The following is a 24,034-nucleotide window of genomic DNA, read 5'->3' as shown; positions in this document are numbered from 1 at the left end:
GCATCTGCTCAAAAGGCTTCGTCTGCAAAAAGCTGGGCTCCTCCTGAAGCCGCAGGCCTGAAGGAAGCTGGTGCTAAGGAGGCTTGTTTCAGGGGCTTGTCTGTCTTTAAAACTTGGCAACTGGATCAGTTTCCATTTGCTTTAATGATTCATGGTAATAATACTCGAGTACTGGCTCTTGTACTTTCACACTGTAAGAAAAGCAGTCTCTGTAGAACTGAAAGAATGCAGCATCTTTCCCCCCAGCTTTTAAGTATTGACTATAATGGATAAGAAACAGCAGCCGTCAGAGTACCATAACTTAATTGTTAAGGTCCTAAATGCGATTATAGAAAGCCAGGTGTTTTCTGCCTACCCACACTATTGCAGATCCTTAAAATAGATGAGCTGAAACATAACAGCAGCTTCCAGTATCTAAAGGGGGCTACAAGGGTGCTGGAGAGGGACTCTTCATCAGGGACTGTAGCGATAGGACAAGGGGTGATGGGTTCAAACTGAAGCAGGGGAAGTTCAGGTTGGAGATAAGGAAGAAGTTTACTGTGAGGGTGGTGAGGCATTGGCACAGGGTGCCCAAAGAAGTGGTAAATGCTCCATCCATGGCAGCGTTCAAGGCCAGGTTGGATGGACTCTTGGGCAACATGGCCTAGGGTGAGGTGTCCCTGCCCATGGCAGGAGATTGGAGCTGGGTGGTCTTAAGGTCCTTTCCAACCCAAACCATTCTATGATTCTATGATTCTATGTATTAACTTCATAACCAACTTCAGGCTTTCACCAGCGATTCTGGAAAGTAAGTGCTCTAACCAGTGAAGACCTGAGTCCAAAGGTTGTGTGTAACTGAGCAGCTTTTTCCATGTGTCTAAGCAGTTTCCATGTATAAGGAAGTAGTTGAATTATTTCCTTACAGTGCTCTGTGCAGGGTCGCTCCTCATCTGCATGTGATTTGCTTCATGTGTTTTAATAAAAAAGCAAAGTCAAGAAGCCTTTCAATAGAGGGGGGGATGAGGAGAACCCGTGGAGATGTAAATTCTGCATCACAACATCATATGCTCCCCTAGTCTAAGATGCCTTTTGTAGCTCAATATCTGAAGAACATATGCATAGAGCTGTTAAGTATCCACAAGCTTTCTGAAAGACAACAAAAGCTGGTGAACTTGAAGGCAGCACCATCTCTAGTGTAACTTCATTTTTTGGGTGCCTGGCATTTGTCATAGCTCAGCTTTAACTCTGGCTTGTTTGCATCTGGTTTGCCCTCAGCTGGTTGTTACTGCATCGGTCTTGCCTAATTCTCAGCGGCATCAGACTCCTGTGTGCTGTCTTCCTTCAGGAGTTGACCAGCTTTTGTGGTTTTTCCACACCCAGGTTGAATCAGAGGAAACTGTTAATGGAGCAGTCTCATACCTGCTCTGGAGAAAGGAAAACAGCTTTGAAGAGGAGTGTCAGCCTTGGTTATACTTGTAGTCTGTTGCTTCCAAGTGGCCATGCTGTCCTACTGATGTATAGTAGTATACATCTCCATACTCAATGGAGGTAGTACCTCCAAAGCCTGTTTCTCACTCAGTGGGAGGCAATACCTGCCAAGTAGGCTACTGACTTGAGGATGACTTGCATCAAACTAACTGTAGTGCGTAGTTAACTGATGTTGGGCTCCTTCTTTGCTTTTGAGCTAAATGCAGCTTTTTCCAGCTAAATTGCTCCTGACTTTCCAGACTAGAGCTCACCCTTTTTCTTGGCCAGCACCAGCCTTTATTTCAAGTAGGTTCATCTGTACACCACACCTTGAAGTAGCAGCCAATAGCTGTGAAATTCAGTGCAAAGATTAACGTGTGTGGGGAAGAAATAAGCTCCTGGCCTGCTTGGGTTTGGTTGCTAACACAGTATTTAACACGGCTCCTGTGTTCTCTCCCTGTCTGCAGGATTTTGAAGCCCAGAGCAGAAGAGTCAGGGGAATACTTGTGCGTGTTTGTGTTTTCAAACTCTCCCATAGCCAACGCCACTATAGAAGTGAGAGGTACTCTCTTGTTTGCTTCTTTTTTGTGTGCTTTTTGTTTCCTCTCCCTGCAAGTGAAATGCTTTTACTGCCTCTGCCGTTTGCTGTGTGTCTGTAACTCGAGGCCTTCCCTAATGATACAGAGCCTGTGTCCAGACCCTGCTTATGATTTTAAGGGAAAGTCATAGGGGAAAGATCTCATGGATATGGGAGTGTGGCTATTGCGTTTGTGGCCCACACAAGGGATGCTAAAACACCCCCTATGCTCCTTTGGTAAATCCGGCTATCAGAGGAGAGCAAGCCTGGCCAGCAGGATGTGTTTGCTCGTGCAAAGGCTGTTGCTTCCTCCCTGTCTCACAGTAACTCAGGCCATTTGAATGCATACAATGTACTTTGAATTTGTCCTGAAAAGAGGGGAAAAGAGAACCATCATCGGCTGTGTGGCAGCTTGGAACTGGTTTTGTCTGCAGGAGCTATTTCAGTTCCTGGGAAGGCCTGGGTTCTGGTTAGGACAGATGCCCTGTGCCAGATAGGGGGTTTCTACTTTCATGCACCCTTTTTTGTCACTGTCTTGTGCATGTTAGTAGCTTCCTGACATCTTCAGGAACCTTAAATCATGGATAGAAACTGCAGAAGGTGAAAGGTTTGCACTGAGCTTTGCTGTAGTTGCTGAACAAAAGAGCAGGGTTTCTGTTAGATGTAGAACATAGGGGTGATAGGATAATGTGAATATATAGGGTATATGGAGGTGATGGAGTTTTATACAGTGTTAAACTCCTGCCACAATGCAGTTGAATAACTGAAAATCACTGCAGGAGCCTTGGTTTGCCCCTTCTGTGCTGCAGTAGGTTGGAATTAGGGCATTAGGGCAGCTTTGTTAACCAAAGGTAGGCGAGTTAACCCAAACCCATGTTTAAAGTCTCACAACCAGCTTATATGTGCCCAGGACTATGCTGATGCTTGCTTGATGGAGGTGTACTTACTGTAAACTCGTCTGAAAGTAAGCCAGCATTCTTTACCGTCCTCCTTAGAGCCCTAGTTCAATGTGAGCTTCCCCTGCTGCTGTTTGAATATAGCAAGGGGGAAGGAGGCTGCTTCACACTGTGTCTCAGCACCCCTGCACAGTGATGCAGCTTAGCCAGATGTGTATTGTCATCCTTGCTGTTTAAATCAGGGCCACAGATCTGTAGCAAAAGCTGACCTCTTTCCTGGGCATTTCTGGTGCATGGTCAGGCTCCCGAATCCAAAGGGAGGAAGTGGGAGGAATTCAGCAGGCTGTGGGAAATGACAAACGGGCAGTATTATTCTGAGTGCCATCTTTCCTCTCCAGAGAGCAGCGGTTTTGAACCATGCAGACACAAATATTGCCAGAGGAATGAGCATTCTGACTGATGCTGTACCAAGAAAAGCTTGCTGATTTGCTGGGTTGATTTTTCAGATTGCTCTTCCAAAGGTCTTGCATAAAACAACCTGTCAAAATGTAGTGTGGAAGCAAATCTGATGCAGAAGCTGCTTCTGCAAGGACAGAGGAGATGTAAGTCCATGCTCATGCTCATTCTCATGCAGCACAAGTTCATGCTGGCCCAGCTGAGAGGTGTGTGCCATGTGGACACATGAGAAACGGATTAGTAGTGATGAACAATCTGACTGCCCTACTGAAAGCCCTTATTGCCTTGCTGGCAGCAAGCTGAATTCAAACTTGCATTGCGCTTCTGGTGAGCTCGTGTGCTGGGTGCTCAGGGTACAGAAGTACAGGTTGGGTTTTCTTTCCTCTTTGGGGATATTTGCTTGCATTCTGCTCCTACACTCTCCTGGCTAAATCTTCTCATATTATCTTAATGAAGATCTTAAGCCCGTTCTGCTTTCTCAAGGCTGCTTTGGGCAGCAAACCTCTTCTAGAGACTGAACTTTGGTACTAGACTGGGTAAGACCTTTTTACAGCTTTGTATGAGCTCTCAAAAGAGCTTTTGGAAACGTTTGGCTTGGGGCTTCTCTGCTGCCAGAGGCAGGGACACAGAACTTGGCAGAGAGCTTTACAGGGACACAGGATTTCGTGTTGGAAAAAGCAAAGCCCATAGATCTGACTGGAGTAGTGGCACAAGGGGCAGGGAGAGAAGAGTAACTAATGCTACTAACAGCTTCTCACAGGCTCTTTCTACATAAATACAGGTAAGTAACCATCAGGTAAAGGGTGATGACTCCAGCACTGCTCTGGGGAAGTTTTGCACCTGCATCTTGCTCAGCAGTCACAATTCCAGGACTTGGTGACCCTGTTCTCCAGCTCCTCCTCACAGCATCCCAGAGTAGCTGATGGGCCTCAAACTCCTCCTTGGCAGAGACAAGTACCAGGGCTTGGCTCGGGTGGGAAGTACCTTGTCCAGTCTTTTGCAAAGCAAATTGGAACAAGTGTATGCTTCTGAACAGCCGCTTTCCTACCAACTCCTGTAGTAATAAATTGGGACTGAATTCAAAGCACCACTTGGAGAACGCTGCAGTCTAATTGCAGTCCTAGTGCTGTACGTAACTTCATTAGATCAGAGAGTATTCCTTTGAGCTAGTGCTCCTGCAAGAGCTGCACAGCTCTACTTCAATGGCATTGCACCCATTTTCTTGGCTGTAAATGTCTCTGAATAATATCCATGCTATTGCAAAGAATACACAGGCCCTTTGTTTCATTTTCCTTTGCAAAGGAAGGCAGCTTGGGGTAAATATTGTACACATTCTGTCAAAGCAGTTCTAGTTGTCAAAGCAAGCAGCTCTATTTTGACGCTATTTCATGTTACCTACTTGTTCATTGTGATCTATTAGTGATGCATGAATCTTGTTTGGCCATGCAGATGCTGTCATTTCATGCTTACCTGCATGTGTGGCCTGTCACAGTACACTTGTGGTTAAGCAATTAGACGCAAATGTCACTGCTTAACAGCTAATTAAGATGATACTGCAATTTTGAACTGCTGATGTACATAGAAAAGATGGTTCTGACTTGTGGACCAAAATAGGGCCTTCCTGACAACTTGTGAACAACTTGAACAAATGCCTCGCAGCAGATGTAGTCCAGGATACACCAGCACCAGTTGCCTTTTATGTAATGCTGCCCCTTTTCTTCCTGCATCCCTACATGTGTTCTGCAGGAAGATGAGCGTGGCTGCCGGAATTGCTGGACTGCAGATTTCAAGCAGATTTTCTTGGTAACAAACTTCCTAAGGCAGCAGCGGAAAATAGTGGGGTTTAATGTCAATCTCCTGGAATTCCCAGTTGGCTTTTGGCTGAAGCGCCTGCTGAAGACCTAGAGTATCCTCTCCAGTCCCTCTGGGCTGTTAGGGGCATTGTGTGAGGGCAGCTCTAAGCCTGAAACGACAGCCTGAGCAAATGGTGATATTAGGGAGCTTCTGCCTTAAAACAGGGATTCTTGTCCCCACGTGCAGCAGAGCTGGCTGGCTGGGAGCACTGCAGGTAGCCAGGCTGTGGTGTGTGATGGGGCTATTTCCAGCAGAAGCAGTGATGATGCTCCTGCCAGGCACTGGGCTGCCTGCTCCCCATCTGGAGGTAGGCTTTTGGAATTGCCGTTGCCACGCAGTGGGAATACCTGCAGTGCTGTTGCCGTGTGATGCCAGAGCTCTGGAAACATGAAGATTAAAAGAAAGGAAAATAACCAGTGAGCTACAAGCCTGAGGAATTCTGCCTCTGCAGTCTTTCTGCTCTTATGAAGATCTTGGGGAAGGAGGAGGAAATGGGTTTGTGTCTTCTGATACTCCAGACCATCATCTGGTGCGCAGCAGCAGCAGTGAGAACTGGATGGGGAAGAACATGCCCTTTAAGTAGCAGGAACATCAAGGAAGATGCTGATGTATGTAGTATGACTGATGGAGGGCAGCTGTCCTCTCCACCCTGCCTTCCCATCAAAGACTCCCTTCTTCCCATGCACCTGGAGAAGCAGAGCCTTTTAGTGCCTCTTCCTGCAATGCCTTTGTGCCATTATCTCATCAAGGGAATCTTCTGACTTCCCTCCTCATCCCTCGCTCATTTTCATAGAATTCCAGACTGGTTTGGGTTGGAAGGGACCTCAAAGCTCATCCAGTTCTAACCCCTTGCCACGGACAGGGACATCCTGGCCTTGAACAGTGCCAGGGATGGGGCAGCCACAGCTTCTCTGGGCACCCTGTGCCAGCGCCTCAGCACCCTCACAGGGAAGAGCTTCTGCCTAAGAGCTCATCTCAGTCTCCCCTCTGGCAGGTTAAAGCCATTCCCCTTGGCCTGTCCCTACATCCCTTGTCCCAAGCCTCTCTCCAGGTTTCCTGCAGCCCCTTCAGGCACTGGAGCTGCTCTCAGGTCTCCCTTAAGGAGCCTTCTCTTCCCCAGGCTGCCCCAGCCTGGCTCCAGAGCAGAGCTGCTCCAGTGCATCCCAGCATCTCCATGGCCTCCTCTGTGCTCACTTCACCTTTACCTGTATCCTCCCCAGTTGGTGTTGGTTTCCCAGTGACAGCAAGTGCTCAGCCCTGTCCCAGTCACTGCTTTGGAGAGATATAAACCAGCTTTTTAACCCCTCCCCAGGCTCAGCTGAGCTGGGCTCTTGTTCCACACGTGATACCTGCGCGTGGAATGTTACTTACCCGCTTTCATTCTGGCTCCAGCCCAAGCAGTGTGCTGGGAAACGAGTGGCTATTTCAGTGGGTATTTCTTGGAAGATCCTGGTTTCCTGGCCCTTGGCTCTCTTCACAAACCTCTGCTGCAGCTTCACAGCACTGGCCCAGAAACTCATTAATAAATCAGATGCTCTCTTAGCACAGCTGCATCTTAGAGTGGTCTAAGGCATTGCACAGAAAATGCACATCACGTTCTCCCTGCAGAACCTTTGGTGCCTCAGCTCCCTGCCCAGGCTATGAAGTTAGTCAGGGATACAAACTACAACACAGAAAAGAAAGGTTCCAGAGCCCTTTTACTGGGGCACCCATAAACCATCATATTTTTAGGTGCTTCTGCCCTTGCTTTAATTTAGTCTGTTAATGGGAAAACTTGCAGAGGTTTTGTTAACTGGGCCATGGTTTGGAGGTGTTACACGTATTAGTAATGCTGGTACCATATCCTGAAACTAGCTGCAAATTAAGGGCTGAATAGCTCCTCGATATGAAGAAATGACATTGTGGTAAGACAAAGCAAGCTCTGGCACAAACCTGCTTTCTGCTGTGATTCAGTTTAGAGCTATCCAAAGCACTGATGCTTCTCAGAAGTTCGCTCTGATGTGTCAGAATGGCTAAATCCGTATTTATTGGGGATTTTTGAGAGCAGTTAATTGAAACTGCCCCTCTTTTTGCTCTTCCATGGGCCCTGGCAAACAAACTGCCAACGTTCTCTGTTTCACAACGTAAGAATGAAACCCTTGCTGCCTTTTATCGGGGCCGTTGCTTGGGTTCATTGCTGCCGGAGCTGACGTAGCATGTTGTGCCCACGTCTCGGCAGCCAGCTGGATATGAACAGAGATGTGGATTCTGCTGCTTAAAAGCTGAAGGGAAATCTAAATCCTTCCTGAACAAAACCTGCTTCATTCCGTGCTTTATCCATTACTGGCACTGGAGCAGGAAGGTGTCAGAAGGAGCTTGACTTGATAAGCTTCCCCAGCAAACATCACTGCTGCTAAATCTGACTGAGGTCAGCTGCCAGTGATACGTGAATTGTAGTCTGTACAGCAGAACCCAGCCAGCTGGGTAGAATAAGCGCTGCATTAATGTCTCAGCCAGAACTAGAAGCTGGCTAGCATCGTGCCCTGGATATATGAATACTCCCTGTGGCACTCCCCTCGGAGCGAGGACAGAAATAGGCCCTGTCCCAGCAGAGCTGGAACCGGCTGCAGCAGAACTGCGCCCAGGAGGAGAGAGCAGGATGTGTTCCTGTCACTTGTGCTCTCCTTGGGGTGACCTGGGGGAGATGGGCTCCTCTTAACGGCGCATGGTTACCTGCGGGCTGCCGGGGAGCGTGGGGTGAGGCTGCAGTGCAGTGCAAGTTCACATGTCCTAGAAAGCTTTCCCTCTTTATCTGTCAGCAGCTTTAGCGAAGAAGTGGGCCAGCCGCAGCGCGCTCCCTGCGCCCTATTCCCCTGCCAGGTTCTGCTCTGACTCCGCTGTCTGCTGGGAGGTGGCAGTGACAAATGACAGATGGAGACTGTGTGGGGCTTCAGCTTTAAGCTGATGAATCCTATTTCTTCTTTTCCTAATGGGGGTAATTTGTGATGGCTTCTGACAGCCCGCCAGTGCCTCTCTGGGGACTGTCACTGTGCCACCTTCCGTCTGTCTCTTGTGCTCTGCTGCCTCCAGCCTTGCATTTTCCTTAGGCTGGGTGAGGTCTCTGAGTATCAGCCCCAAGTAAGCAACCACCATGGGGAGGTCCCGGGGCTGGCTCTGTGCCTAAGGGAGCTTTCCAAGCCTGGCAAGGAAGAGATGAAGCCTCTCAGTCAGTGATGAGGAGAAATTCACTTCTTGTTGAACCACCATCTCATGGAATAAATGCTCTGGAGGCTGCTGGCAGTGGTTTGAAAGGACATTGCAGGTGCATATCGGAGCTCAGTATTCGGGATGTGTAATGCAGTGCACTCAACCCCAAGGCTGATTGATTTTCAGCTTGAAAACTTAATTTCCTCCTGGTATTATTGCCTCTTGTAGGCACAGGTAGTATGGGCTCATTTAGCAAGTACAGACTGTGCTGTCCAGCTTGCTTCGGTTTCTCTCCCTGGCAGCTTCTTTTTGCACAAGAGCAGAGAATTATTATGATCTGGTGTCTTCAGGCCATGTTTTATGTGTCTCAGTACTTTTGTCTGATGTGTGCATGAATACATCATTAGGTACCCGTAAAGATGGATAGAACATTGTGCCTTGTTCTTACATATCATGGTTATGGCCAGCATCATCTTGGAATTAGTCAGCATTTGTCTAGCTTCATCCCTTGCTCTGCCTAGATGATCATGTATATTGCATGTTAGCAAAGCTGCTATTTGCTTGGGTAGACTTGGATCAAGTTCTTCCTTCCCCTTCTTCTTTACGGGCTGATACAACCATAAGATTTGTTTAGGTAATGAGCTCTTTGTCACCTCACTGCTGAAAAGGTGTTCACTTAAATTCAGCTGAAGAGTTGATAATGCTCCAAGCAGCAAGTGTGTCATGGGCTTCTTTACATGCTCAATGGTCACAGCTTCTGCAAAGCTCCCAGTGTGCTGGAAATCCTGTTTTGAGAGAAGCCTGGCTCCATCAGCCTCTCCTGATGGTGGCTTTCAGGTGAATACACACACACTAAGGAATGCTGCAGCTGAAGTGTTCTTACAACCAGGATTCTTCCGTCACTCAGAAGCTTAATTCTGCCTCTGAGTTATCAGTCAGCTGCATTTCAGTCCAGAAAGACTCTTGCAGGAGCATGGCATGGGATGCCTTCTGCATTGGAAAGCCCTTGAAAGATGAAAACTCCTTTAGCATTTAAACGTGCCAAACATCTTTCCTGAAGGGTTGTGCTGCAGCCTGGGGGAGGAGCAGGTTCAGCTGATGCTGGCTCATTGCACAAGATGGGTTGCTCAGTTTTCATTGCTGCAACTGTGAAATGCAACTGCTTGAACCCTTTTAGCTTGCAGCTGCAGATAAGCTGCCACAAAGCTGTGCTCCCTCCCTGTGTGTAGGGGCTGCTGGGCACGAAGGCAGCGCTGCTCAAACAGACCTGTGTAATACATCCTGGTGCCTGGGGGTCTTTTCCTGGAGCACTGGGATCGGGCTTTGGCTGGATTAACAGATCAGTGCCCTGCGATCACACAGCAGGCCACGTGTGACACCATTAGCCAGCTAGAAAGTGACTGACCGGGCTTTAAAGGTGTTCACTACAGCACTGGAGCCATCTGCTTCAGCGAAGGTTCAGCTCGGGCAGCCATTGATCCAGCATAATCTCTCGTGAGGCTGCCCCAGGCATCACTCAATGACTTCAGAAGACCCTCTGCTGATGTTCAGGGCTGCGTTTTGCTTGCAATTGCCCAGCTTCACCTGCAACTCTCCTTAGAATATATGGGTTTGTGTATAGGCTGAATGAGAGGATGCTGTGCTGGAGGGATTTTGACTTCTGCTGCATCACAGGTACCCAGGAGTAGTGTTGCTGTAAGGCGTAACAGGCGTGAAAAGTCACAGTGTGTCTGTGGAGCAAAGCCAAAATCCTGTTGCAAGGGGGAGAATCGCTTGAGTCAGCTTTCCGAAGTTCATGTTCAGACAGTATCAGTGCAAAGTCCTGACGTGGTGAGCAAGTTGTAACCAGAATCGCTGTCAGCTCTTTCAAAGCTGAAGGCACTGCAGGGACCTCCTGCGCGCTGGGGAGGGAGATGGAGGTGTTTCTCAGCTTCCTGCACAGGGGAAGGGCTGGGCTGTCTTAACTTTTGTAGGCTTTTGGTAGAGAACTCGAGTCTGATGCTGAGATTTTTCCCCTGCCCATCAATTTGCCTGGCAAACCAAACCTGGAGGACACAGCTCTTCAGTTGAGGGGCTGCTTGGAGTCGCATGGGACTTGCAGTTTTTCTCCTGCAGCATAGGCTCAGTGTGGGAAAGGAACAGCACGCAGGGAACTTGTCACTTACTTTCTGTTCAGCTTCTCCAGGCTTAAAATAACTCTGTCTTTAATGAGCAGCTTGTAAACACGGAGCTTTTCCTTCCCTTTTGCAGCTATTCCCGACATCACTGGCCACAAGCGGAGCGAAAACAAGAACGAGGGGCAGGAGGCACTGATGTACTGCAAGTCCGTGGGCTTCCCGCACCCCGAGTGGGTCTGGCGCAAGAAGGTCAATGGTGTGTTTGAGGTAAGAGAACGGAGGTGTCGGACAAAGCCTGCCAGAGCCCCTGGTAAAGAGGGAAGCGAGCACCTTGGGCTAGGGCTGTGTTATTTCAGGTGCCTTCTCCAAACGCAGTTCCTCAGAAGCGTTGGTGAGTGAAGGTGGAACCTCCCAGCAGCGGCACGTGCAGAAGGGGTATTTCTGCTGGGGTGTGAATGGAGTCGCTCGTTGCATTGCTGCTGGGTAAAGTCAAGCACTGTGCAGAACGAGACGATATTCAGGGTGTCTGCTACAAATGGCAAGATGTGAGTCAGGAAATGGGACTTAAATGCAGTTGGATGTAAATTTCTCAAACTGTTTTACTGGAAAAGATTGGATTTGATTTAATTTAATTAAGATTTAACCCGAGGATGTGGCAGTGATACCTGTTAGTGTTAAAGTCATTGTATTTTTCCATGTAGCAACTGATCTAGTGAGCAAGAGAGTTGGACGAGCAGTTGGAATAGCAGAAGAGAAGCTGGAAGTTGCTAAATCCTTCAGCCCACCTATTTTTATATCACTGTATGATCTGCCAGAGAGGTAGCAATTTGATTGATAGATGAAGAAAGATGTGAAGTAAGTAAGAGGTAGGGGTTGATTGTTCAATGTTAAGAGTGAGCTTACATTTGAATGGGGCAGTTCTATATGGGTGATGTAGTGAGCACTGCCAGTTCCCTGTGGTGGGGTGCAGGTTCTCCTTGCTCTGGCTGGTGAAGCTATGTGATGAACTGATCCAAGGTGAAGCTTTGGGAAGATCACACATCCATACTTGGTCCAAGTTTTGTCCCTCTTTTAAATTCTTTACGTGTAAGCAACTCTGGAATTGTAGAAGGAATGTGGGGCCTTGAATTCGAGCTTCTCTGAACATTCCTGAGGTCCCTGACCACAGATCTGTGAGAATGCCTGTTTCTTTTAAAAACAGCAAAGGCAAAATGCTGTTAGGGCCATCATACCTGAACTGGTTAGCAAACCGTGCCTAATGTGGCGTAGAATAATCTGACCTGGTACTGGTGGCTTTCCTCTTTGCCCTGGGTGCATTTCTTTGTTGTGGCTTTGCAGCATAGCTCACTTTAGTGAGAGACCCAGGACAAACACTAGTGGTGGGCTTTCCTCTTGTGTTACGGACCAGTCTCTTTGCAAGAACCCCTCAAACCTCTTCTAGTTTCCATGACAGAAAAGAAAAGGCACCAGAACTTGCTAAAGCTCTTGCTCTTTTCCACCTTTCCCCTTCCATCAGGACATCAACAACTCCTCGGGCAGATTCTTTATTTTAAACAAAGACAACTACACTGAGCTCAGCATCACAAACCTACAGATAAACGAGGATCCCGGCGAGTACCAGTGCAACGCAACCAACCAGGTCGGCTCGGTCTCGGTCACAACCATCCTGCGTGTCCGCAGCCACTTGGCTCCCCTCTGGCCCTTTCTGGGCATCCTGGCAGAGATTGTTATCCTCGTTGTCATCATAGTTATCTATGAGAAAAGGAAGCGGCCGGATGAAGTCCCAGACGGTAAGTGTGCTCAAAGCCGCTTGTGAGGAGGAGACCAAAACCCCAACCAAAGGCACAGTGAACTTGTGGAAGCAGGATGGAGCGGGGCTTTGTGGCAGGAAGGATCAGCAGCCCAGTTGGGTCAGCTCTGAGCTCTTTGCTTTCTCACCTCTTCCCTCTCCAGACATTAGATTAAGCCCAGCACGTGCAGGGGATGCAAGTAAAGTCTGTGAAGACCTAACACTGAATATCCTGCACATCACAGACTGGGGGGTGGGGGGGTGGGGATTTCCATGTCTTTAAAGCTTTTGTTGCATGAGGGGTCTCCTGCTTCTGTCTCTTCCCTGCTATAGCAGCCCTGAGAAGCCCTAAACACCAGTCCTAAGGAGTGTAGGGCAGAACAGGGAGAGAGCCAGGAACACGCTAATCCTTGATGGCCCTCCCTCTTCCATGTGGCATCTGCATTGGACACTGGGCAGGTTTTGTAAGGAAACACATTTAAAGGGATTGGGACTGCAGAGATGCTTCAGAAATAAACCATGTTTTTAATGTTAGAAGAGTGGGGGCTCTTATTTTGGTGTGTAACTGAATTTGTACTTCAGTAATGCTCTGGAAACTATATCTAATTGTAACGGCCACTGAGTTACATTTCTAAAGCTTAGGTTTTAATTATCAGCTTTAACAGTAGCACTGATGAGTTAAACTGTGTTTAGTACAGAAATACAAGTAATAACTGTTTCATTTTCGAGCTGTTTCTGCACAACTTCCCCTTTAAAGCAAGGGAGAAGGGGCAGTTTGAGGCTCAAAGGAGTACTTGGAAGAAGCACATTGAGAACCAGGCATTAATGTGACACCAGGCTGCTCATTTTTGTGAAGAGAACCTGTTTTTATCAAGAAACCCTCCCCAGTGATCCTTGTGGGAAGCTCTGGTACACCATTGCGCTGTTGGAACAAGTAACGGAGCAGGCGCTTCAGGGTACACAGAGGGCATGGTGCTGGATCCACAGGGGAAGCACTGAGTCATTAGTGGCTTCCTGGCTTGGAGGAGCCCTCCAGCATGGTAGACGACTTCCAAAAGCGGCTGTGTTGTAGCTTGTGCAGCAGTGACTAGTTGTTGTGGAGCTGCACAAGGTGTGTGTGCTAACACAGCATGACATTTGCCCTGGGGGAGCTGCTGAACCCAGCATCTGCCTCTGAAGTTTGGACAAAACCAACTTCAAGGTTCCTGAGCTACGTTTCAGAGAATGAAAAAAACCCCAAATCTCCTCAAACAGATGATAAATGTTAATATTTCAAGAATGGCTGAGGCTTGGATGACTTCTGTAGCAGATCAAAACACTGTCTTTAAGTAGTGCATACCTAGAGGAAACTGGCTTTTGATTGTAACCTCTTGAGTAGCATTTACTAACTGCTTACAGAGCATGCATTGACTCTGGTCTAGGTGTGTATCCAACAAAAGCTGCATCGTGCATGTTCCTCTGCATAACTAACAGCTTCACAGGCGCTGAGGGCTTTACTGCAGCACTTTGTCCTCAGAGTGGCTCTCAACCAGCCCAGAAAACTTCCAGAAGGACAGTCTGAATCTTCTCTTGCACATCTCCCATGGTGCTGTGCTACGTTGGCCTGGCTTGGATGGCCAGAGAGGATCTCACCTCTCTGTTGGTGGCTGTTCATAGCTCCCTGCATTCCCAAATTTCACCTGCTGTGGTGTCCCCAGGACCAGACCAAAGATACCAGGTTGGAATGTGAGCATTGCAGGCAGCCTCAAATGGCCTTAAGCCAACAGAAATTGGCTTTGCCTCGACTGGATCGCAGTGCAGCTGCCCTGGTGGCACGGTTAAGCACATGTTGGAGGTGAAGAGGTTCCTACCTGTTAGTTCCAAAGGCTGAAGTTTTCCTGGCTGGTTTGGCTGCTCTTTGGGTGCCTGAGGGGTCTGGGCTCACCATCTCTGACGGAGGAGTCCAAGATGATGAGCCAAGTAACTGAGGTTCCTATATTTGCTTGCTCGGTCTGCTGGTAGTTTACAGGCAGCTAAGCTTGAGTCTTGGAGAGTGATGCACCTCTGTGATGGGCATGTGTTGTCTCTGCTCACTTTCTTGGAGGACAAAATCCAGTCCTAAATATCACAGTCAATACCTGTGTATTAAGTTTGCCTGGATGAAGAGACACGATTGGCATAACATCTTCTCAGCTGGAGGCTGACTTGAGTCCTACCTTCCCTTGGATACTCTAGCATTTTCCTTAAAGGCATTTAAAGCTTTCTGTGATACCGTGGTGGGCAACACCCTACAAGCAGGGGCATTTGACAAATGCATCTGTGAGAAGCCCTGGATTATCTGCTGATCTCCACCCTTGGATGTTTTACGTGGGCTAGTCTTCATTTTCTTATTCTCAATACCTCGTTATGAAATGCCAAAGTTAACATTTGAATGCAGTGGTGTGCGTATCATGTGGAATTGAAACTCCCTGCTTCCAAAATCATCCAGCCACCTCCGCATGCTGCAGTGAGCAGTAGCAGGAAACATCAGTGAGCCTATAGCTGAGGCAGCAACATGGGCAGGTATTAAGCTACATATTGTATTACTTGATACAGAAATTATCAGGCAACAGCCGTGATCTCTCAGCTATGAGCTGGTTTTCTGAATTCTCTCTTTTAGCGTTGGCTTTGATGTGTTTAAGCTTTAAGGATGAGGGCTGTGGTTGTGCCACAGTCTCAATACAAAGCTGCTGCAGCAGTGGTGATCGAGCTGTTAGTGCCTTCTTGCTCCACAGGGAAAACCTGGCAGCCTCAGCAGCAGTTCCTCACTGAAGGCCCCTCTTCCTGGGATGTGAATTTCATCCTTGGACCACTCCAGATGTTTTCCTTAGACACTGAGATTCCTTCACATTCACCACCACTCCACTCCCTCTCCTCCTGTGGTGGAATAACTCCGGACCTCCTTTAGCCCCAGGTTTCTCTGCTATTCTTCCTTTGCTCTGGAATAGCAGGTAGAAGGAGTCATAAAACCCCTGGCTGTGTTTGTGGATGGATCCTTTGGACCACTGCCTGGTTGATCGTTGTCACCCGGCTTGGCACATCCTCCTGCTGCAGGCTCTGCATTCCTCCACGTTCAGTGTCTGCTACCAGTAACCAGCCTCAGTGCTGGGGTGGAAGCTTTGTACCTGTGGTCTTGCACCTCTGCAGTGCTCTGGGGTGCCATAGATGCTACGTGAGGGAAAGGTGCCTCCCGTGTTCAGGGTCCCCTTGAGGATCCTCTGGCTGAGGGCTGTCCTGGTGAGGCTCCCTGGAGGGGAGGGTTTCTGCACAGACTTAGTGCAAAGGTGACTGATTCAGGGCACTTTAAGGACTTCTTGAAAAGCTTTGGGAAGAAAATCAGTGATGCTAAATGTACCTTCCCTGTATACAGAAAGCTCAGAGCTTTCCTATAGCTGAGAGTGGGAATTTGGCAGGGTAGAAAGGTACCTGCAGCCTGTGCAGAGCCTGGCTGCTGATGGTGTGGGATGAAATGCTGTTGAGCTGCATTTATCTTGTTGGGAGATGCTGGTGCCCACGCTGAGCGCTCACCTCGTGCAGAACCCAGGTGATGTCGTTTCTAGGGCAGGCTTAGCTAAGCCTACACGAGTTACAGGCGGTCCTTTGGGGTGTGCTGTGCTCAGCTCCTTGGACAAAACCAGGCCAAGCCAAACGCTGGAGCAGGATTGCTCCAGACTTTGCTAACAACAACAGGCAGAGTCCTTTGGGGTCCTTTCTACCTTGCTCAGCTGTGCCACAGCAGAAATGGCTCATCTTGCCTCTCAAGCTAGGCTTGAGGGCTCTACCTTCTTGGTGAGCCTAAACAAAGTGCCAAAAAGGCCTTTGGATAACTGATGCCAAACAGAAGCACCCAGTTACTGGTGGGGGATGCAACAGCTTGGAGAGAAACATTACCTCTCTCCTGGAAGGTGCCTGGGATGCTTTCCAGAGCGCTTGGGAACTCCACCTGGCCAGCCAAAACCAAGGCAATTGAATGGATTGCCTTTCCCCCTCTCTCAGCTCCATGTTCTACAGGCTAAAACTTACCTGTCCTAGTGTGCCCGCTACCTCAGCTCTTGGTGAGGGGGGCAGCGGTGGGTAACCTGGTTCTGTTGGAGCAGCTCTTCTCAGCTTTCTGTGTCCCCACAGAGGGAGGCTGCTCGGGTGGCAGGGGCTGGGGGGATAAATGGCTGCTCTGTGTTCCAAGACCCCTTCCCAAGGGATCTGCTGCCCTTGCAGAAGATGTTACCTCCATCTACCTTCCAGCAATGCCATGCTGGAAGCGCGAGGCTGCTCCTTTAACTTTGGCATTTCCTGACTGCAGGGTGGGGGCTTTTTTGTTGCATGGACCTTGCTTTCTGTGTGGAGTGGATTTGCTTTTTGTGCCATGGAACAGGGCTGCTCAGTAGCTCCTTTGCTAATGTTTCCTCCTTCACATAATTTAGATTTGTGACTTTGCACCCAGGAAATCTGTGTTTCTGACTAGAAATTGTGGCACTGGGGATGCCTGGTGCAGGTTCTTGCTGTTGTACCTGTGGATGAGGGGCATTCTCATCCTCCTGGGAGGGGAGGTGACTGCAGTGAGCCCCCTTGCATCCAAATTATGTGCTGGAAGGAGGAAGGGAGGGCAGATGGCGCTTGAATTTGTGCATCCTCTGCTTTACACATGGTAAAGCAATAGACAGATCCCATCCCTGTTTTCCAGAGGGATTCCAGAGGTTTTGTGTAAAACCGGGGTGGGTGGGTGGAGAACGTGCAGCTTCCCATGGCTTTGGGTGATGAAAGCTGCATGACCGTGGCATGAGGAGGCCAGAGGCACTGGCACGTCGCTGCATGCCTGATGGGAAGCGGTTTCAGCAGGGGACTGCTGATGCATTTTGCTCAATGCGAGTTGCTTGGGCTTCCCTTGACAACAAAAGGAAGCAAATAGCTTTTGATTCCTCTGTGGTATAGCTTAAGCTGCTTATTTCTGATAGACGTAGCGATCAACCGTCGTGACCCAGATGTAGTACATGAAATATTCCTAAAGAAAGTGGGTTTCTTTCTCTTGTTGGATCCAACAGCCCAATATTAGCAAAGATGCTGTTGTAAAGGGTGTGCTCTGGGGTAAGTAGAAAGTAAAAACTCCTTCCTGCATTCCCTGCAGGAATATGAACAGTTTTTACTTGACAATCCATATTCTCTCTGACCTTTAGTTCAAAGCCATGAGGTGACTGGGGTTATAACGTGTCCTTTTTCATTCTTCCCTTCTCATTTCTCAGCTTAATACAAAGACTTGCCATTAGTGTGTTTCTGCTCTGGCTCTGCAGAAGCTCCATCCATATCCCCACATTCTCTCTAATGTTGATTTTTTTTCCCTCTTGACTTTCCCTGCTCCTGCTATTACTGTAAGTAATTCCAAGAACAAAATGTTTTCACCGAAACAGTTTTGCCTTGTAACAAGTGAAATTTGGGGGTTATTTTTTCCTCGACCTGCACCTTTCTCTCCCATGCCTAAAGTTCTTCAAGGGGAGAAAATCATCCGATAGGCACGTTGCTGCCAAGGGCCAGCATCATTATATCACAGTGCTAATCAGCCTGGCTCCTCTGGGCCTTTGTGCACTAGATATGTTAGAGGAGCAGGGTTCCAGTGTAAGTATCTTGGCCAGAGAGTCTCCAATGCGCTTCTGCCTTCATTCCCTTTTGGAGCTCGAGTGTCTCTGTTCACTGCCTCTTCCCCCTCCCTCCAAAACACTCCTGTTAATGAAGGCAAAGGGAAGAGCATTGCTCCGAAGCCAACACGGACTGTGGTGGTAGATGCTGCCTTTGAGCGCAGCCAACCTTAAATGGGTTAATGCTGGCTTTTCCTTTTGCTTATGTGACCCCAAATTGTCATTTTAATACCGTTCCAGTTGGCTGTTGAGCTGTAAGGGCAGGTCTGAGGGTGCCATGTGCCAGTGTGAGAGCCGCTGCTGGAGCTGCTGCTCTCAGCTCCTCTCTGGAAGTTTCTTTGCAAGTTTTAAATCACCAATCACAGAGTCCCTTTGGATGCAAAAATGTGGGTTTTAGTGCTGGAAGGACCCGATAATGTTTCATTTTGGACTTGCACCAGGCTACATGAAGTGAATTTGGTGTTAAAACTAAACCCTGGAGCTTTCCAAAGGGGGTAAAAGAACTGAGCAACAGGTAAAATGCCTCCTAAATTAAGGCTGAAGGAAAGGGGGTGGCAGCACAAACCACCCTCCTTCCCTGACTGCCCAAGCACGAGTTACATTCCCAGACAGTTCATGCAAGTGGAGGAGCTGAAGCAGACCTGATTTGTCATCGCCTTGCGATTTTAATGTGCAGATGGTTTTTGCCTGGAAGGGTTGATTGCACGTGTTACACGATGCGTTAAATCCATAGCAAATTCTAACCTTGCCCCTCCAAAACGGGCTGTTTCAGGCCGCGCAGTGCCCACAGGGAAGGCTCAGGTGGTTGGGGTGTTTAACTCTTGTATTGTATCAGCAGTTGGGTTTTTGGAGTCTGCAGGTCCCCTCCCAGTCCCAAAGGCAATGCCAGCAAAAGGAGGGATTACACACGGTCACCCGGCAGCGCTGTGGGAGCCCCAGGGGCTGGAATGCAGCAGCGTACTGGGAGGACGTGCTCAATGGCCATAGGGTGTCCGTCCTGCGAGCAGCTCGCCTGCCTTAGAGGGGTTGAGTGACGTTGATGCTTGTCGGTTACTATGACTTCTTTTTTTTTTGTTTTTGTTTTTGTTTCCCCCCCTTCAATTGCATCATACCCTTAAAAACCTGGTGGTAAGTGAGAGCTCTGCATGCTTTGGAGTTTGTTTAATCTCCGCTTCAGTCTATACAACGCACAAGCCATAACGTTAACACGTGGTTTTGTTTTTTTTTCCTCAAAACTTCTTCATTCACGTTCACAACTAATTTGGAGTTTTTCAGTTTGCTGTTCTCTTAAACCTTTCTTTAGTCTGATTTTTGTATTGGTTTTTCTGTTGGTCCGTTGCCCCCTGGTTTCACTACGGTTTCGGTCTCTGTCTGTACTGTACTGGGGATGCTTTGCCAGCAGTTCAGTGCCTGACTGGGAGAGAAGCGCACGGAGAAACTTCCCTCAGGCTTCTTTTATCTCCATGTAGGTTACAGATGGGAGAGGGATGAGCGGTGGTGATCCACCCTCTAGTCTTAAGTATTCCAATAAGCATTTTTGTTGGCTCTTTGTTAGGAAAACACCCAGTGGCAGCCTTTATAAACATGATGGAGTTGTTTTTTAAGCATGCAAAATGACTTAGCTGCAACAGGCATGAAAGTATTTTAACAGAGAAGGAGAACTGGTTATTTGCTAGTGAGAGGGAGCTTGTGTCTTCCCGGTGCAGTTTGGTATTCCTGAAGTGTGGCCAAACAAACTCAAAGATGTCTGATGCTTGTCAGAGAGCCGAGGTCCCGAGTGCTAGTGCAGAGCGGCATCGGCAGCATCCGGACCAGGGGAGGGAGGGAGGGTGCTGTCAGGCCGAGGCGCTTCCCACCCGGAGTGCAACCGGCTTGAAGATCTTTTGTGAAGCAAAAGATGTTCGTAGAAGGAAGTTCTAGATTTACTCTACTGTGCTTTGTGTTTCAGTACCTGATGTGTCTCTGTATATCTCCACTGTATATACAACAGCACATTGATGTCTGGTTGTCCTTACTAGTCCTAGTTCTCTCTGTATCTTGTCCGGTAGTGTACTGTTGCTGGTAATGGACTTCTGTGGACACTGGTGTGTCGCTAGTGTGTTATTTTGGCTGTAAAGCTCTTGGTTTGTGGTTAGTTCTTTCTTTTCTTTGAAGTATTTATTTTCTGTTCCGGTCACTGTCTGTGCTAGCAGTGGCTTTGCCTATCCGTTGCCTTGAAGGTACAGGTGGAGTAATGTCCCCTTTGACCGACATTACTCCTAGCGTGTGCTCATGCGGATGCCCACACTGTTGAAACTGTAATTTCCATACCTGCTTCATGTGCACTAAGCACCCTTGTGGAATCCTGCTGAGAGTTTCTTAAAGGCTTCAGTGACACATCCCTCCAACCTGAGGTGGGAACAGCAACTGCTGAGTGCCAGAACCAGCAGGTCCTGAATTGGTCCCCCCAAAATACCTCTACAGGAGTGTTAACCTTTTGGATTGATTTTTGTACTGCTGTTTCAATGCACTTCTGCCTTCCATATTGCAGCTTGGGAGCAAAACAAGGGGGTTTCTAATTCAAACCCCAAAGTTCAATTGGTCACTAATGTTAAACATTACTCATTGGCAGAGTTCTTCCCAATTCTTTAAAGAACAGTTTTGCCGTGAGACACGAGCAGAACAATGCCGTGTCTTGCATAGCTGGTGTGTCTGGAGGTGTTACAACACCCCTGACCCTGCCTCTTGCCAGCATGTTGAGCCCTGTCGGATGCACGCACGATGCCTGCCGCTGCCCACGGACTGCGTTTGGATACTTGAACCAAGTATTGAACCTCCAACCTCCTCCTAACCAAGTCCGATCTAATCAGACCTTGAGGAAAGCGGAATATGTAGAGGTTGGATCAGCCAGGGGAAGACGAGCATGTGGTGTATATGCCCTGTGAGGTATATACCAGTAATTACCCCTCAGCAGTTGAAGAATGGCTTATAAAAAATACTATCTATATTAAAGCAATATCAATGCAAGCAAACAACCAGCAGGATTTTACAACTGAATCGTTGGTTTGTCTTCTCATCTATTTTTTTATGAGATTGAACCACTGGAACTTGGGGACAAGATGAGTCTTGACCATATTGCAACAATCTGTCCGCTACAGTTGCAGTTCTTCATGACCAGCATCCCAAGTGTTAACTAAATGCATTGAGGCAACATACCTGCCATTAAACCCTGAATCCAGACAAGCAGCTCCATGAACCTTTGCACTCCCAAGTGGAATGGCCTTTAATGCTGTAGATAGATCGGTTTGCTGTTCGCGGCTTGGCCAGTGCACGGTGCAAAGACTGACTCTCTTTATGTTTTCTCCCTTTCCTTTCCTTGTCTTTCCCTGGATCACACCGGAATTCTTGCTGCAGATGATGAACCAGCTGGGCCAATGTAAGTGTGTTTTCAGAAAAAAAAAATACTACTTGGCTTAATCTGAGAGTTTAGGGGAGTTCACATGATACAGGGTTGATATTATGTGTGATGTTATTACTGGTCATAGAATCCCAGCCTGGTTTGGGTTGAAGGGACCTTAAAGCTTACCCAGTTGCACTAGAGCAGGTTGCTCCAAGCCCCATATCACAGTATCACAGTATGCCAGAGATTGGAAGTGGCCTCAAAAGATCATCTAGTCCAATCCCCCTGCCGGAGCAGGAACACCTAGATAAGGTTACACAGGAATGTGTCCAGGCGGGTTTTGAATGTCTCCAGAGAAGACATTCAAAGAGAGACTCCACAACCTCCCTGGGCAGCCTGTTCCAGTGTTCTGTCACCCTCACTGAGAAGAAGTTTCTTCTCAAGTTTAAGTGGAACCTCTTGTGTTCCAGTTTGTACCCATTACCCCTTGTCCTATCATTGTTTGCCACTGAGTAGAGCCTGGCTCCATCCTCGTGACACTCCCTCTTCATATATTTATATACACTAATAAGGTCACCCCTCAGTCTCCTCTTCTCCAAACCTGGCCTTGAACACTGCCAGGGATGGGGCAGCCACAGCTTCTCTGGGCACCCTGTGCCAGCGCCTCAGCACCCTCACAGGGAAGAGCTTCTGCCTAAGAGCTCATCTCAGTCTCCCCTCTGGCAGGTTCAAGCCATTCCCCTTGGCCTGTTCCTACATCCCTTGTCCCAAGCCCCTCTCCAGGTTTCCTGCAGCCCCTTTAGGCACTGGAGCTGCTCTCAGGTCTCCCCTTAAGGAGCCTTCTCTTCTCCAGGCTGAACCAGCCCAGCTCTCTCAGCTTGTTGGAGACCCCTTAGGTTGTTAGTGTTGCAGTAAAGAAAAGGGAGAACTATTGGCAGTGCCCTTGTGAGGTGAATTGCGCTGGGTGAGAAGGTGGCAAGATACAAAGCCTAAACGTATTGTCTTTAGCCACTTAGGAGGAAAGGTGCAATGGTGTTTGACTGAAGTACAAAGACTTTTTTTCTTATGCTTTTGCTTGATTTTGGTGCATTTTTTTATGTTGTTATTTCTCCAGGAAAACCAATTCTACAAACAATCATAAAGATAAAAACTTACGCCAGAGAAACACAAATTAAAAATGCTTATCATGTAAGTATGACCTGTGGGCACCTCTGCAATGGGCAGGCTAAACCCTCCTCTTTCTGTAGTGCTTGGGGTGCGTAACAGGACCTCCTCCCTGCATTAAAACACTGTGGGCTGCTCGGGCAACGGTGCTGGCCTTTTGCGCCCTGCTGTCCAAAGATATCCCAAACCACACAGGTAGTTTAAGACCCCACAAGCTGTCAGGCTCTACATCATCCCTACTATTGCTCATGAAACAAACCCCAGCCCCTGCCTCACTCAGTGTTAAAACGCAGAAGCAATCCAGTCGGGAAGCCTCTACTTTCCCTTCATTGAGCGCTTTGTTTGCACGCTGTTTGAACCGTTCCCACCACTGCCGGGCATTGACTAGCACCTTTTCTCATTTCTTTTTTAGAGCTTTAAGTTTCTGAGAGACTGATGGCAATATGACCTGCTAAATTTAAGGGTTGGAACTCTTGGTTCTAGAACTCCAGTTCTGTCTGATTTTGTTTTCATTTATTTTTCTCCTTTTCAAGTGAGCAACGATATGACTGTCTAAAGCATGCCTTATTTAGCCTCTCTGCAAGGATCACCTAGCCAGATACATTTTAATAACGCTTCAGTGTAGAAGGTGTAAACTATTCTGGGCTTTGATGTGCTGTGAATGTTGCTTTTCTTCTTTTTCTTTTTCCCCTCTTTTTCTTTCTTTCCCCTCCTGGATCTATTTAACCGGTAGAGGTAGTTGGGCGAGTCCCGCATGCGCTATTTTTTACTTCCTGTAGCTGTTCAACCGGGCTCTGAACCGCACCGCTGCCATCTAGTGAGACTTTTTGTAAAGTACAGCAAAACGGAAAAGATATATACAGTATATATTTATATTTTGGGGGAGGAGGGGGTAAAACCAAAATCCAGTAATCGTGTTTCATTTTTAAGCTGCTGATATTTCATTCCTTACTGTATGTCTGAAAGATGAGAGAATTCGAGTGTGCTGGTACTTGGCGAAGTAATGTATCTTAAGGGCTTAACCTCTAGAGAGAGACTTGGGTGTCCTATGATCAGACTTCCAAAGGCAGAAGGGTCGGACGTGGTGGTGGAATGCAGTGGAAAACAAAAACCTTCAGTTTATAAATATATATATATGATTGCTTTTTAAGTGATGATTTCTTTTTTGTTAACTCATGTAAATTCTCAACTCCTTTTGCACTGATGTGTTCAACATATTCTTGTACATTCAATTCAGGCAAACTTTTGTAATTTTCCTTTTTTTTTTTTGGGTTTTGTTTAAATGATGAAATGTTACAGCATGGTGATATTCTATGCAACTAGTTATACTCTTTAGTTTGACACTGTAAGTTCTCATGATTTAAAGATTGTAGGAATAGACCTAACAGGGTTCTCATGATGTGCGTAACTGTAGATGCATGAACTTGTGTTCTGTGTATTTGTTGAAGTGCAATGATGTATAAAAAGTGGATTCACCTGTTTTTAAAAATAAAACACTGACCAAAAAAAAACAACACCCCCAAAA

General features: G+C 47.7%; 1 protein-coding gene across 2 annotated transcripts in view; it reads left to right on the top strand.

The window, feature by feature from the left end:
• The window catches only part of NPTN (neuroplastin), a 57,760-nt gene extending 33,740 nt beyond the window's left edge, over window positions 1–24,020 (top strand). Inside the window, exons 4-9 of one of the 2 annotated variants that reach the window (XM_062612135.1) lie at window positions 1,914–2,008; window positions 10,666–10,799; window positions 12,049–12,322; window positions 21,372–21,381; window positions 22,460–22,533; window positions 22,922–24,020. In XM_062612135.1, coding sequence (XP_062468119.1) covers window positions 1,914–2,008; window positions 10,666–10,799; window positions 12,049–12,322; window positions 21,372–21,381; window positions 22,460–22,520 — 574 coding nt within the window. In that variant the 3' untranslated portion in view covers window positions 22,521–22,533; window positions 22,922–24,020. Of the gene's footprint in view, window positions 1–1,913; window positions 2,009–10,665; window positions 10,800–12,048; window positions 12,323–21,359; window positions 21,382–22,459; window positions 22,534–22,921 lie in introns of both variants that reach the window. The other variant, XM_062612134.1, reaches the window with a different exon arrangement.
• Window positions 24,021–24,034: the final 14 nt, after the last annotated feature.

The sequence above is a fragment of the Pezoporus occidentalis genome, unplaced genomic scaffold, assembly GCF_034315485.1.
Source record: "Pezoporus occidentalis ecotype Australia unplaced genomic scaffold, CSIRO_AGI_Poc_V1 ctg159, whole genome shotgun sequence".
NCBI classification, from domain to species: Eukaryota; Metazoa; Chordata; class Aves; order Psittaciformes; family Psittacidae; genus Pezoporus; species Pezoporus occidentalis.
This window is presented reverse-complemented; position numbering and strand designations above follow the sequence as displayed.